General features: G+C 37.7%; 1 protein-coding gene across 2 annotated transcripts in view; it reads left to right on the plus strand.

Annotated features, from left to right (window-relative positions):
- Positions 1-14,160, plus strand: part of ADGRA3 (adhesion G protein-coupled receptor A3) — a 97,065-nt gene that overhangs the window by 53,245 nt on the left and 29,660 nt on the right. Inside the window, exons 9-12 of one of the 2 annotated variants that reach the window (XM_039838080.1) lie at positions 1,973-2,174; positions 3,173-3,328; positions 11,669-11,830; positions 12,726-12,929. In XM_039838080.1, the coding sequence (XP_039694014.1) occupies positions 1,973-2,174; positions 3,173-3,328; positions 11,669-11,830; positions 12,726-12,929 (724 nt within the window). The remainder of the gene's footprint in view (positions 1-1,972; positions 2,175-3,172; positions 3,329-11,668; positions 11,831-12,725; positions 12,930-14,160) is intronic. The other variant, XM_039838081.1, reaches the window with a different exon arrangement.

Genomic DNA, 14,160 nt, shown 5'->3' on the forward strand with positions numbered 1-14,160 from the left:
TTCCTTCTCCTTTTGGTTCTTTTGGCAATTAAGCAAGAAGAACTTTGAGAAATGAAAGCCTAGGAGGCTTGAAACTTGGGGAGCCATTGGTGTTGGACTCCATGTCGAGATATATGGAACGAGTTACATGTTATGATATTTTTAGCAGAAAGTTTAAAATTTGTGAGCGGTAACAACTTTTACTTTAGACAACTTTTACCTGACTTTCAAAGTTGCTTTAAAATATCATTAAATATATCATTTAATGTTCTCTATTTTTAAGATTTTAATAATGAGTTTATAGTTGATTTAAAGGAAGAGAAATACATTGCTTTTTAAAGTAGCATGAAGATTGTTGAATACCCAGTTTGTATTGTTTGTGATTGTTGCTATCGCTGCCTTGTGGCTGTAAGCCCAGTTTTTAAAGATAAAGAAACCCTTTGATGTTAAGCTTTCAAATTCAAGGTGAAGAAGCAATAACAGTATCTTTAGCTCAGTTAGTTCTTCATTGCTTTTTTTTAATTGTCCTTAAAAAAAAAAAATTCTCAACATGAGATTATGGAAATAGCGTTTGTTATTGCCAATGGATAAGTCTTTTATATGCATTAACTGTGGATATATAATATTTATTTTGTATACTTTAAAGCAAAATAGATAACATTTCTTAATTTTGTTATGTTTGACATCTTTTATTAAACCATAATACGATATTTTCTATTATATTGGATTTTCTGTTTTTACTCATAGTTTCTGAGTATTCTACATTTTTTAAAATAGAATTAATTATTTAACTGATTAATTATCTTTTGACATGCCTTAAGATATTATGCAATTAAACTTCCACTGCATTAAGAATTTAGTTTACTGTTGCTTGATCTATTTATGCAGTTTTTAGTAATGAATTATATTTTGGTGTGACTAATATTATAATTTAGTAGTTCCTGTGTTACAAGTTAGCTATAACTTTTATTTAAACATGTTTGATTTCATCGCCAGTTTTGGAGAAATGGAACGCAAATAACAAAGGTATCTTCCAACCCAGTTAGTAATGATCCGTGTCAGTGAGTTTGTATGGTCATTTGCATGGGGAGTGGCTTCTCCCAGGTAAATTTGGTTTTATACTGTGTTGGAGGTCTTTCAAGACCACTCCTGCATGCAGAGATTTATTGGAAGGACTCACAGGACTCGGCCTATAGTTGTAGTCACAGCTAAGATACATTATAGTGCTACAGGAAGGTACATAGCTGTCCATAAGGGAAAAGGCTCCTCTCCAGCCATGAAAAGGCAGCAGCCTCTAAGCAGTGTTTCTCTCTAGGGGATCCCATTGGAGTCTCAGCACCCAAAGTTCTTGTTTGTGGTCACATAAGCACCCTCTGCTTAGCACGTACCAAAGTTTCAGCCTCCAGGAAGAAAGAAGTGTTTAGCATAAACCATATGGCTTGTGCAGGCATTCTAGGCACAGCTAAACACTCTTGCATGTTAACTGTTGATGCGAATGCTCCAAGTTCCAAGGTCCTAAATGCCCTGAAAGACCAGTGCATTCTTGCTAAAGATTGCAGTCCTGGACCTGCTATGGTAACTCTTTTCTGCTCATGTACTTACTCTCCTTCTGCAAACATCCTGGTGGTTATATAAGCTAGCAGTATAATAACAGTAATTAAAAAGAAACACAAAACCATTTGTTGCATAGTTATTATTTTTTATTGGATAAGATACAGTTTTCCTGTGTATTTATAGCAGTATTTAGAGTCTTTTGGAAAATATCCTATTATGTTATGGTATTGAAATATTCTTGGCCTGTAGTTTAAAACAATTAAATCCATGTTAACTTTTTAAAAAAATAATTTTGGTCTTTATCCTTAAAGGAGTTTTTTTGGTTTCTTTGACTTTTCTCTGTGACTGTATACGACATATGCTCTAATCCTTACTTTTCCTCTGTTACAATTTGTGTCAGTGTAATTTTTCGTATACTATTTTGTCTTCATCTCTCTAGGTGGCCCCGAACATTGGCAGGCATTACTGCTTATCTGCAGTGTACTCGGAATACCCACGGCAGCGGGATCTATCCTGGAAACACTCAGGATGAGAGAAAGGCTTGGCGCAGATGTGACAGAGGTGGCTTCTGGGCAGATGATGACTATTCTCGCTGCCAGTATGCAAACGATGTCACTAGAGTTCTTTATATGTTTAATCAGGTAACTAGAAAGTCTTCAGATTTGCTGAGGTCATTAATAAAATGTGATATTTGAACCAAATACATAAGATTTTTTTTTCTTTCTTTTTTTTAATATTAAGGATTTGGCATTTATACTTCAGTTGACTGATCTGTCTTCAGAATAAAGTCTAGTTTTCTGCACTGGTATTTAAGGCCCTCTATGTGGAGTCACTTCCTTTCCTGTCACTGCCTGACTTTGTACCTTGGTGTTTTTTAAAATTTATTATTTATTTATTTTTTAAATTTTTTAATTTTTTTCCTGACTTTGTATCTTTGAATACTTTGATCATCTGTGTCCAGCAGACATTGTTCACATCTACCCGGGAAGCCATTTCTTGGATTCCTTTTACAGTTTCTTTGTCACAGTGATCCCTTTCCATACTTGCAATACTTAGATGCCTTTTGCTGTCTTTGCTTTTATGCATCGTTTATAAGCCGTATGAGAATACAAGCAGCAGGAAGATGTTGCTGTGTTCCATGTTTTCTTAGGGTCCTGTGCCCGGAGTATTCCCTTTTTGCAATGCGTGGTGCTCAGTCATGTTTAAGTCAATAAAAAAACTATTGTAAAACATGATTGGCAATGCACGCAGTACAGGTAAGTGCAAAATAAGCGGTTCGTACTCCTGTACAGGAGAGGTATTGATCCGCCCAGCTGGAATACTCAGGAAAGGTTGTTCTAAGCCATCGGGATTGAGTCTGTCTAGAATTTGGATAAGTGGAGAGGAAGAGATGGTGCAGCATGTTTACCTGATGTGCTTTTATGTATTATTATATTTCATTTCAAGTTTTAAAAGATTCCCCTCAGGTTATTTCCCATTAACAGTTCATTGTTCTCGGGTTTGAAAAAGCATTTTAAGAAGGTCATGGTGAGTAAATGATAAAGTCTGAATCCATTGCAGTGTTTTGAAATGCAAAGCTAAAACGGCAAAATTTTGTTGGTCAGTTTGCTAAATACTTCTTTTTGCCTTTTTAATGCAGATGCCCCTCAATCTTAGCAACGCTGTGGCCACAGCCCGACAATTATTGGCTTACACCGTGGAAGCAGCCAACTTTTCTGACAAGATGGATGTTATATTTGTGGCTGAAATGATAGAAAAATTTGGAAGATTTACCAAAGAGGAAAAATCAAAAGAGGTATTTTTCTATTTCAGGTTTGTAGTATATAGCATATCAACAAATGGCCATATTATGAGAGTCTTGAATCTCTATTTTTAAAGCCTCCTTATGTTTGCTGTTTTTAATTTCCAAAGTTGTCATTGAGAAACATGCTCTTTCTGTTATAGTGACTTCTGTTGGAAGAACTGGAAGTGAACTATCAGTTCTTGGAAATTAAGGGTTTGTGATAGAGCATAGCCAGCCTGTGAGGATGCAGCCTTTTGCATCACATTGTGGGTTAGCCAGGGCTGCCTATTTTGAGGCCTCCAGATATCTCCTCTCCATACAGCCATCCGTTCATTCTTCGAAATGTGAGCTTTAGTCACTCAGATCATGTGTTAAGTTGCTTAAATCCTTTTGTAATATCTTGGAGAAATGAAAGACTGTTTTAGGAACTTTTTTAAAGTTCCAAATGATTGGAGTATACAATTTAAGAGAATTTAGTGACTTTGAAAAGGGGTACATTTTAATGAGGCCACATTAAAACTATGATATATTTGTCAACATGATATCTTTTAGGGAATAACATTGACCACAGCAGTTTTCATAATGAATGAGCAGCAAATAATGCTTTGAGTCAGTTTTAAGGCTCAGATTAACATATTCTTTGAGCTGTCTGAGAACTTTATATATACTGTTTCTTTTGTAATATGTTCACTTATACAAAAATAAATTTTAGAGGTAGAAGAAACCTGGATCAAGTCATAAACTGAAGCCCAAAGATAATTAAATGGTTTATCCAAGGGTACAGAGCTCGTTTAGGACAGCTCTGGGAACAGAAGCCAAGAACCTTCAAAAACTCCAGAGTCTTCTGCCGTGTCACAGTTACTTTCTGGTACAATGTTGCCTTGTCGTAATATTCCAAAAGCACTTTTTATATAACTGTGGGGAAAATACTGTGCTCAGTGAGTCTAATGTGCAGGACATCTCAGATTCATGAATATGCCACGAGGTGAACAATATGCCTTATTTCCCTAAATCATTTTAGCAAGAAAAATCTGAGGGATGTACTATTAATATCTTGCATTTTGATATGTTTTGGAATTACAGCCCTGGTGCATTAGACACTCTATGCTATAATGTAGATATTAAAGGAAGGAAAATAGATGTTCATATGTAAATGAGACTCAGGTAAATGCACCACTTGATAATTAGATAACATTTCAGTGTTTTTATCTGAACTTGAGACCACGGTTTTCTAATGAGAGTCCTGCTGTTTGCTTGTGTCTCTGGGCCACAGCCTGCTTCCCGTGGTCAGTTTCTTTAGCACTGGGAGAAGCCACCTGGATTCCGGCCCTGTGGTAATCCTTCTCTCCATTGTCAATTATTATAATCACAGGTTAGCTGCCCACATGATTACCAGTCATTTGTGGAAGTTGGATGTTTCTAGTCACTAGAGTAATTGGAATGGCATTCGAAATATGGACATTGAAAAAGCTTTGCCATCACATAATACAGATTTACTCCCGTGCCTCTTTGTTTTGATGTGAGGGACCTTTGCTCACCTCTCAGCTCAGGAAGAGCAAGGCACTGCCCAGAGGTGTACATTTCACCGCTTTTTACCTGTGCATGGTAGTGAATGGTCTGCTGCTTTCGTATGTGCTTAGGCGGAAGTGTTGTGTTGAGGACTGGAAGTAGATTTGGTTTTATGAGTAATCAATTAACCATAGGGCCTTTATTTTAAAAAATAGAGATGGCACTTGCCCTGTTTACTGGCAAAATTTGTACAAGTCAAAGCTACAATGTAATTTTATAGGGTTAGGGTATTTAACATTGTTATCTCAGAAGCTAAGAAGATTCTTTAAAAAAAATTATCGAAGTGCATTAGTTCTCTAAAAACTTAAAGTATCACATTCACTGGTTGACATAGGTAAAGTGTGAGTTATTTTTGGAAACAAATAATGGCAACTTATTAAGTATAAATAGGAGAAACAGGAAAAATATGCAGGATTGGATAATTGAAGTATAAGTATAATATTATTTGTGATGCAGTGACAGACATCTTATCTGGACCTTTGTAAAGTTAAACTGCCATAGCTGTCACCATGTATTCGTATAGCAAAAGAGACTCGTGAAGGTTAAAGGAGACTTCGTTTTACATTAATTACTGCAGCATAAAATTATGCTCAGGTATCCTAAAATGCATACAGCTGAAATGGACAAGTAATGAAATTGATTTTTATTGTATGTCCAAAAAGTTACTCTGCTATGGATAATTTTACAACTGAAATATTGTGAGGCCATTGCTTTTTTAACCTGTGAATCTAGCCAACACAGGCTGGTACTGTGTTATCTTAGGGTGGGTACTGTCAAAACTGCCCAGACCCAAATGGTGTAATTAGTGGGGTCTTTTAAAAACAGCTGAAGGTTCTCTATCAAGCAACATAAGCATCTGTTCCAAATTTACGAGAGCGATTTCTCTTATGAAAACAATATATTTCCCTCTTTTTCCTCCTCCCAACTGATTCTCCCCTCCCCTTTCTTTCTCAGTCCTGGAACATTTAATAGTGAATTCTAGATATATTTTATTCATAATGTTTCTATAAGAAACTTTAAAATAGAATCCCAACACTTACATCACCCAGATGAGCTCTGAGTCCTTTATATCTACAAATGTCTAGTTCATGTTCAATTTTCCTTCATAATGGTTTCTTAAAATGTAGATCACATTGTCTGCTGACCTTATGGAATTCATCCATATAATTTTGCAGTTGTTTATGTGGGATTTTCTAGGTAGACAGTTGTCACCAGCAACTAACATGCAGTTTACCTGTTCTTATATCAAATTTTTTTTTTCTGGTTAGACATTGATGAGGACCTCAGATCAATGTAGAGTTATGTTGGTGAAAAGGAATACTAATGAGAATGGTCTAATTTGTTATGAAATGTGATTGTTTATTTGCTTCTGCCACGTGCCCAGGGGAAATACCAGGGTAATCGGTCGCTTTGAAATTCGTTCTCAGCTTGAGGTTTTGCAGATCACGGAAGTAATGTGAAGTCTGACCTCAGTTCTGTGTGAAGGTCAATTTGTGTTCACAAGTTGACACCGAAGAGGTTTTTTAACCTCCTCTCACCTCACACCAAGGTCAAGGAAGGCCAGCTTCAAGTTTCCTTGCTGTCTCCTTCCTTCTGGGAGGCCGATTTAATTAATGCTGATTTGCTGTGACCCTGGAAGTGTCTTCTTTGAGTTGTCAGCTTCATGTAGTAGTCTCCTCCTATAAGGCCCATGCTGGTGGGTCCTAGGCCCTGTGTAAATGTCAGTATATATCCCATGGTCAGCAGAGTTCAACCGCATGGCTTCTGGATTCCCGCTATTGTTTTTCTCTTGGCCTCTGGAGGAATGTTGGTTTTCTGCCCGGTCAGTGGTGCATTTACAAAGATAACATTTTTTTTCCTTCAGCATTTTTCACTTTTAGCAAGAGAATCGTCCAGAATACTTAGTCCTCTGTTCTTCCAGAAAGGGAAATGCACATACATTTTTGTAATTAGGAAAAAAAAAATCTGCTTCTTTTGGGACAGTGGGAGAGATCTTAGCAGTTACGCATTTCTGTTTCTGTTCGCTGTGAAGGTGTGGCCGAGGGTGGGGCCCATTAAACCCTGCCTCTCCGACATCGTTCCTGGAATTTGTTATAAAAGCAACTTTGTCTGCCTGCAGGACTTGCTCTCCTTTCTGTTGATAGTTATCAAATTGTCTTCATTGCCTTGACCAGAAACCTATCAAGAAGCCATTTTCCCCAGTCGAAGCAGCTCTGCCATTGATGCAGGTTTTTAACTTGTCTGTGTCTCTTTTTCTTCTCTTCAGTCTGTATTTCCCACCTTTTTATGTTTTCTTAATTAAAAATATTTATTTTTTTAAAGCGTCATTAGGCTACCTCAAATTTTTTTCTGTAAGGTAATGAAGAATAAACCCGAAATTATTCTTAGGCTCGTTCTCCTCTTTCCCTCTCACCTGCTTTTCCAGTCTCCTCTCCTCCCTCTCATCATCCTCATCCTCTATCATCAGTTCCTCCTCCTCATCATCATCATCCCTCCTCTCATGTCTCTCATCATCCTCCTCCTCTCATCATCATCTCCTCATCACTCATCATCATCTCCCATCCGATGTCCTCCATCACTCATCACCTCTATAAATAATATCTCCATCCTTCTCACTCCCTCACTCATCATCCTCCTCCTCCATCATCATCATCATCCATCCTCCCATCATCATGTCATCATGCCATCATCCTGTTTACAGCTCAGTGAAATCAGAGATTTAATAGGTGGCCTAGGCCCTGATGATTGTCACAGTGGAACCTCTTGTTGAATGTTGACAGCTGAATTAGCAAGCTGCGAGAAGCCAGTAGTAGGACCCCGAGACACTCAACCGAAGCTAGTTAAGAGTGATATAAATGCACTTTTAAAACAACTTTCCCGCAGAGCAATTTCTTCATTAAAAGTAATCATGGCAAGAACATACTTTAAGATAGGTGTCATCTCAGTATTCTACTTAATTTGTAACTAGAAGAAAATCATCAAGACTGCTTGAACTTTTAATACTAGTAATATCAGCTGCTTTTATCATTATTTGTCAAGTTTGGACTACACGTCAATTCCTGTACTTCCTGTTTCCATCTTAGCTGTCCCAAAACAACTGCATAGCTTGCTGCCGCTGCCACACTTAGGTCTGTAATTCTTGCTTTTCTGGTTATTGGAATCAAAAGTACCCCTTGCCGCTTTGCTTGAAAACTCGAATCTGGGGAGGGATGTAGATTCCTTGGTTTGCTTAATGAAGATACTTATTTTCTTTCCTTTTTCTTTCCTTAGTTTTCTGTTCCCAGTACTTCTCACAGGGTTCTTGATCTCATTTTACAGATGAGCAACCTGAGGCTTGAGAGGCTAAATAATTTGATTACAGACTTCTAACTTGTGACAAAATTGCAGTTGCAACCCAGGAGTATTTTATTCTCCGACACATGAATGTTCGGCCTTCAGGATTACACGATACTTCTACATTAAAATGAAATATCAAGTTTAGTTGATGTAATATCTTGTGTATTTCCTGTGCTAACCTAAAAATTCATGAAATTTACAGATAATTTTGGTCTTATTTTGATCAGAATTCCAAACACCTATTGAGAACGAGAAATCCTGTCTCTTAAAACAGATGACATTTAACACCTTCATGGTTACAGATGTGCCGTTTCCATGCTTTACCATTTATCTTTTATAAAGTACATTCACACATATTTTCATTTGATCCTCACCGTTCATTGTGACAGGTGGGAGAGCAGGTGTGATTCCTTCTGACCCTTTTGTGGCTGGAATGGCCTTCAGGGAATGAGGTCAAGGAGAAATACAATGCTTTCTAATGCTCGTTGCGGTTTTTAAACTCTTTGTGTGTTGGATTTCAGGAAATACTTATTTAATCCAATATAATTTTTCGTGCTGTTATCTCCTTTGTATTCTTTTTTTTGCCCCTGAAGGGCAGCTTCCATAACCAAGCTACGCAAGCAGGTAGCATTCTGTGATCACCTGCTGTACGGAATATTTTGGTAACAAATCCTTTTCCTTACTTCCTAGCCATTTAGGTTGAAATAATGAGAAAAATAGCTTGTTCTCAGTTAAGGCAATCACTCTAGTTAGCCGAATACCTTCTTAGAGATATTTTTCTTTTCAGTTATTAACACATTAAATTCCATTACTGGCATTTTCTAGTGAGGCACAGAAATCCTTCTTTGATCATATAATATAGTTTTTCAGTGGAGATGATGGATCTATCAGATGCATTTATCAGATCTCACGTTGGATCTTCATAAAGTTTGTATGTTTAAAAAATTATTAAAGTATAAAACAATAAGTTTACATTAATCTGTAAACACCTCCTATATTTCAGTAGTGCCTTAGAGTTCGTATTTTCCTGTAGCTTTTCTTTTAACCTTTTGCAATCGATGGAATTTTCTTTCCTGATAGCCATCTCTTTTACCCTATTTATTTTTGTATAAATAAATTGAAATAACAATAGTTCAGAATTACAGACAAAAACTTAACCAAATCATTTCAGCTGCTCTGAATCCCCATTAAGAGGCGGTGGTGATTATTCTAACTGCCGTATAAATGGCTGGTTGACATTTAGTAAGTTGACGTATCAGAGTTACTACACTGCTTCACAACTCTAGAAATAAGGGCTTCTGTTAGAGTGAACTTCACCCCCGTCGCTGTTTGTTGCTAGGAATGTGTACTAGGTGCTAGTGTTTCATGAACTGGGTGAGCAAGTTCTTCCTAATTCTCTGTCAATCGATCCTGTTAATTTCTTGAACTTAGGGGACATTTCCTCTTTTGAGAATGTGCGAGTCCATTAAAATAGGGTGTTGAGATTAAATTTCATTACTCTTTGTCATATATTTACTTATTTTCTTCACTGCATTTATCACAATCTAAGTCACTTTTTACAAATGTCTTTATTTTGTATTTTCTTTACTAGATTATGAACTCCAAAATAGAGCTCGTGTGTTTCTTTCGCTGCTGTGTCTCCATTGCTCAGGACAGTTTGTCTCACCTTGGTCCTCAATAAATATTTAGTGAGCGAGTGAATGAATATTATATACCTATCTGCTTTTGTGCCAGGACTTACACTAGTGAGTAAAGGTGTAAATATAAGTAGGACATTACGTTGGCCCTGCCCTCAAGGTGTTTACATTGGAAATAAAGACAGAATTGCGATATACTGCGTGAAGAGTGATATGAAGTCAGTAAACTATTTTTTTAATTGGATGAGGTGGTGGGGCTTTTGCCGAGGAAGAAGAGGCAGTTTTGCTGGACTTTGCTGGTCCTATTTATATAGGAACACAGACCTTTAAAAATGTACTCTTTTTTTTCACTTCTTGTAGAGCCTTTTGTTTTCAAAGAGAGCCCTATATTGGAATGAAATGGTTTTTAAAAAATCAATAAAATGACAAAGAGAGCTAACATATTTGGAGTGCTCACCACACACCAGGCATGGTTTTAGGAGGCTCTTATATGTATTATTGAAACTTAATCTTCACAACATTCAGGACAGGCGGGATTGTTATTGTCCTCATAGAAATAAAGGTGGGTATAAGAGGTTAAGTGTCCAGTGCAGCTAGGGGGCAGGATCTGAAGTCCTGTCCTTCACCTCTGTACTCACTACAGTCTGTTTCAGCCCATGGTTGCAGGGTTGGTTTCTGGTGGTTTCCACGGGTTGCCTTTGTACAGTGAATCCTGGGTGGGGCGGACCCAGCTTTCTCCAGACTCACCTCAGCCCTAATAATTACACATCCCGGGAAGAGTATTGGATGCACAATGGGTTGGGAAGCTCACTTGGGGTCTTCTGGGAAGATCAAAAGACATTTGCTAAAACAGCCCTGGCTTTCTGGTTCAGCTCTGGGGCTTAACACCTTTGATGCTTGCTTCTTGATTAGAGGACCAGGCAGCTTGTAAATCTTCCTATCCTACCTCTGGAATACTTGTGTTATTCTTTCTGCCATAGATCTTCTTCTCCTGAACATTTTGCTCGATAGCAAACCCCCTTGACACCAGTATGTTTCATTAGCCCCGCCTGTTCGGTGCATTTCTCTGACATGGGACATGCAAGTCAGCATCAACAACAGTCAGTGGACGTTTCACTGGCCTTGCGTGACAGATGTTTACATCTGTAAGTTATGAACTGAGTTCAGTTCATAACTTAAATAAAACAAGCAGTGCAAAAGTGAGCACCTCTTAGGATCCATTTATTTTATGGTGCTGAGTCTTAAAGCACTCACTGAGTTGGGAGGAAGGGAAGGAAAAGTTCATTCGAGGTAGCGGAAGCTGCACGGGGAGACACAGGCGGTGGCCCAGCATGTGTGGAGACCTTGCAGTGGTTGGACATACCTAGGATGCTAAAGAGACAGGCAGTATATGTTTCTTAATAGTAATACTAAGGTAATTCTTACTCTAAAAGAAGTGTTTATCAGTGGTTTTCCAGACCAGGCATTTAGATCGTTTTATTCTGGGATCATGCGATGTTTTTTTTTCCTTCCTCTCAATTAATTTGTCCTTTTCCTCATCAGTTTGAGTACCGCATGTCAGCCTTCTCACCAATGATTCGGTCGTTACTTAAGTACACTGTTTTGAGCTAAATATTACCAAATTATCATCATCAAATGTGCTGTTCAATCAGAAGAGGTTATAATGAGAAACAAGTACAGTGCCTGTTGAGTTTTCATGGGAAAATGTAGACCAAAGGCCATTCTTGCTGTCTCATGAGGGTTTTGATTATATAAAAGAGTTCGTGTCGGTTTTAAAGATCTTTTCTTCCCTCTCCTGCATGCCTGCTAGCTAGGTGATGTGATGGTTGACATCGCAAGTAACATTATGTTGGCTGACGAGCGTGTCCTGTGGCTGGCGCAGAGGGAGGCTAAAGCCTGCAGTAGAATTGTCCAGTGTCTGCAGCGGATTGCTATGTACCGACTCGCAAATGGAGCTCATGTTTATTCAACAGTAAGTGGAATATTATCCTAGAATTCTGAGAAAAGGCCTATGCTTTAAAAAAAGATTTTGTCTACACATGGTCCTTAGAATAGTGTCTTACTCATCTTTCAAGAAAGGAAAGAGATGCCATGTTGTCCTTAGAATTTGCAGTAAATCCTCATCCACGCCTGCTGTGGTGAAGTCCTCCAGGTGTAGGCATGGCGGCTGTTTGTATTTACGGGTCCTACATTTTGGTAAATTCTCTGAGTTCAGTCTCACTCTTGAATTCCTTAAAACTATTGGAGCAGGTGCCATCTTTTTCAGGTGATTTTTCTGGCTTTCATTTGCTCTGTACATCTGTTCATCTGCTCTTTAGACTAGCATCTTTCTTCCTTTGCTAAAGAAGCACCTTCGGAGTGAGCCTGTAGAATTTTTACCAGTGAAACAATGCAAAGAGTTAACTAGATCTCCTTGTGAAAGAAAAAAGTGAATATGGCATGAAGTGTTGAACAAGGTAACTTTAAGTGTGTCTCCCAAACCCTAATACTACCCCTGTATTACGATCATTAAGGGAGGCCACTGATTTCTCTAGCTGATTTTTTTTTTTCTAAGACAGTTCCATTTTTAGCTTATAGTTTCCTGCACAGCGCTCTTTAAATTATTTTTAATTGACTTTGAATTCATATCCGATCCTCCACACTTCATGACTTGTTCTTTTCATCAGTATCTTTTTATTTTGAGACATCCTTTTTTCCCCAGCATCTTTTTTTTCCTACCATTTATCTACACGGTGTCTTTGTTTAGTAAGAACGTAAGCGTTCTCTGTTATCTTAGGTACAGTGTTTTGTGTTTGTAAAAGTCTTTGAAAGTTCATTTTCTCCATATTAGAAATCTTTCATAACTCCTGTTTGATTGACTTTTGAAGTATTCCCCCAATATTGCTCTGGAAGCTTATGTCATCAAGGCCACTGGCTTCACCGGGATGACATGTACCGTGTTCCAGAAGGTGGCAGCTTCTGACCGTACAGGCCTTTCGGACTACGGGAGGCGGGATCCGGATGGAAACCTGGATAAGCAGCTGAGCTTTAAGTGCAATATTTCAAATACATTTTCAAGTCTGGCACTAAAGGTACGTTATATTCTGCCATCATTTAAGACCTTTTGCTCTTAGATTAGAATACTTAATGTTTTGCTTTGCAAAATAACCTTATTGAAAGTCATTTGGGAGGAGAAGGGCGTATTGGTTATATTGTTGTGTTCTTTTAAAAAAATTGAGACCAGGAAGGGACACAAGTTCACTTTCACAAGCCTAGGCATTTTTGCCCTTGGACCCTTTTCTTCATGCAAAAATATCAAAGTTATATTTTATAACTGCAGTGGTAAAAAGATGACTATATTAATATTACATATTAAAACATTTTCTTTTATCTTTCTTTTACCAAAAAGAAAGTTCATTTTTATTGTTCTCGATTTTAAAGACATGAAAGCATCGTGTGCCCTTGGCTCTGTGCCTACCGGACTAAATAGAAAATCAGACTTGAGGCTGGGCGGTTAATCAGACAAGCTGTATATTAAGATTTTTGGCAAAGAAAAACATGTGATATGTCTTCAGAAAATGTGTGTTTTATTGCAGGAAGCAAAATTAAAAGCATTTTTATTTTTATAATGTGGGTTTCAGACGTGTTTCATTAAATCACATTGGAGCAAATAGAAGAGATATAATTCCAATCCCTAATGGAACCACATTTTTTCGTTTAGTTTTGGTGACCATGTGTAACTGGATTTTAATTACTAAATACTTTCTTTGTTTCTGGCTTGTTCCTGAAGTATATCACAAACAGTATCCCAGTCACTAACGGCTACGTAATAATTCATCAAATAAGTGTTAGGTGCTGATACATTGTGGGCACTCATAAATATTGAATGAGTGAATGAATGAATGAATGAAGAATTAATGTATTTTGTCATACCTTACCCTGGTGACCTCCACAGGGAAAGCCAGTTTGCTCCATTTAGAAAAAGCCAACTTTCCCTGCCACCCAAGACAGTCTCAACTAGGTCAGGATGTCTAGTGATCATATATTTACTTGGTACCATATACTCAGAGGAAAATTGTCAAGATGTATTTGTTATTCTTGGCTCCATGAGAGTACTTGATGTACCTGCAGTGCTACTGTAGACCTGCTCCTTTTCTTATTGTATTTTTTATTGGTGAAAACATACCACAGAAGACATAGAAACAGCATCACACACAAGCCCATGAGAGAACGCTGTATGTCTTTGAGGAGCACTTAAAATTGATGAATCCTTCTACCTTAGGTGATCATAGTGGGTGGAAAGGGATTAAAAATGATGAAACC

The sequence above is a fragment of the Pteropus medius genome, unplaced genomic scaffold (genome assembly GCF_902729225.1).
Source record: "Pteropus medius unplaced genomic scaffold, Ma_sr-lr_union100, whole genome shotgun sequence".
Classification (NCBI taxonomy): domain Eukaryota; kingdom Metazoa; phylum Chordata; class Mammalia; order Chiroptera; family Pteropodidae; genus Pteropus; species Pteropus medius.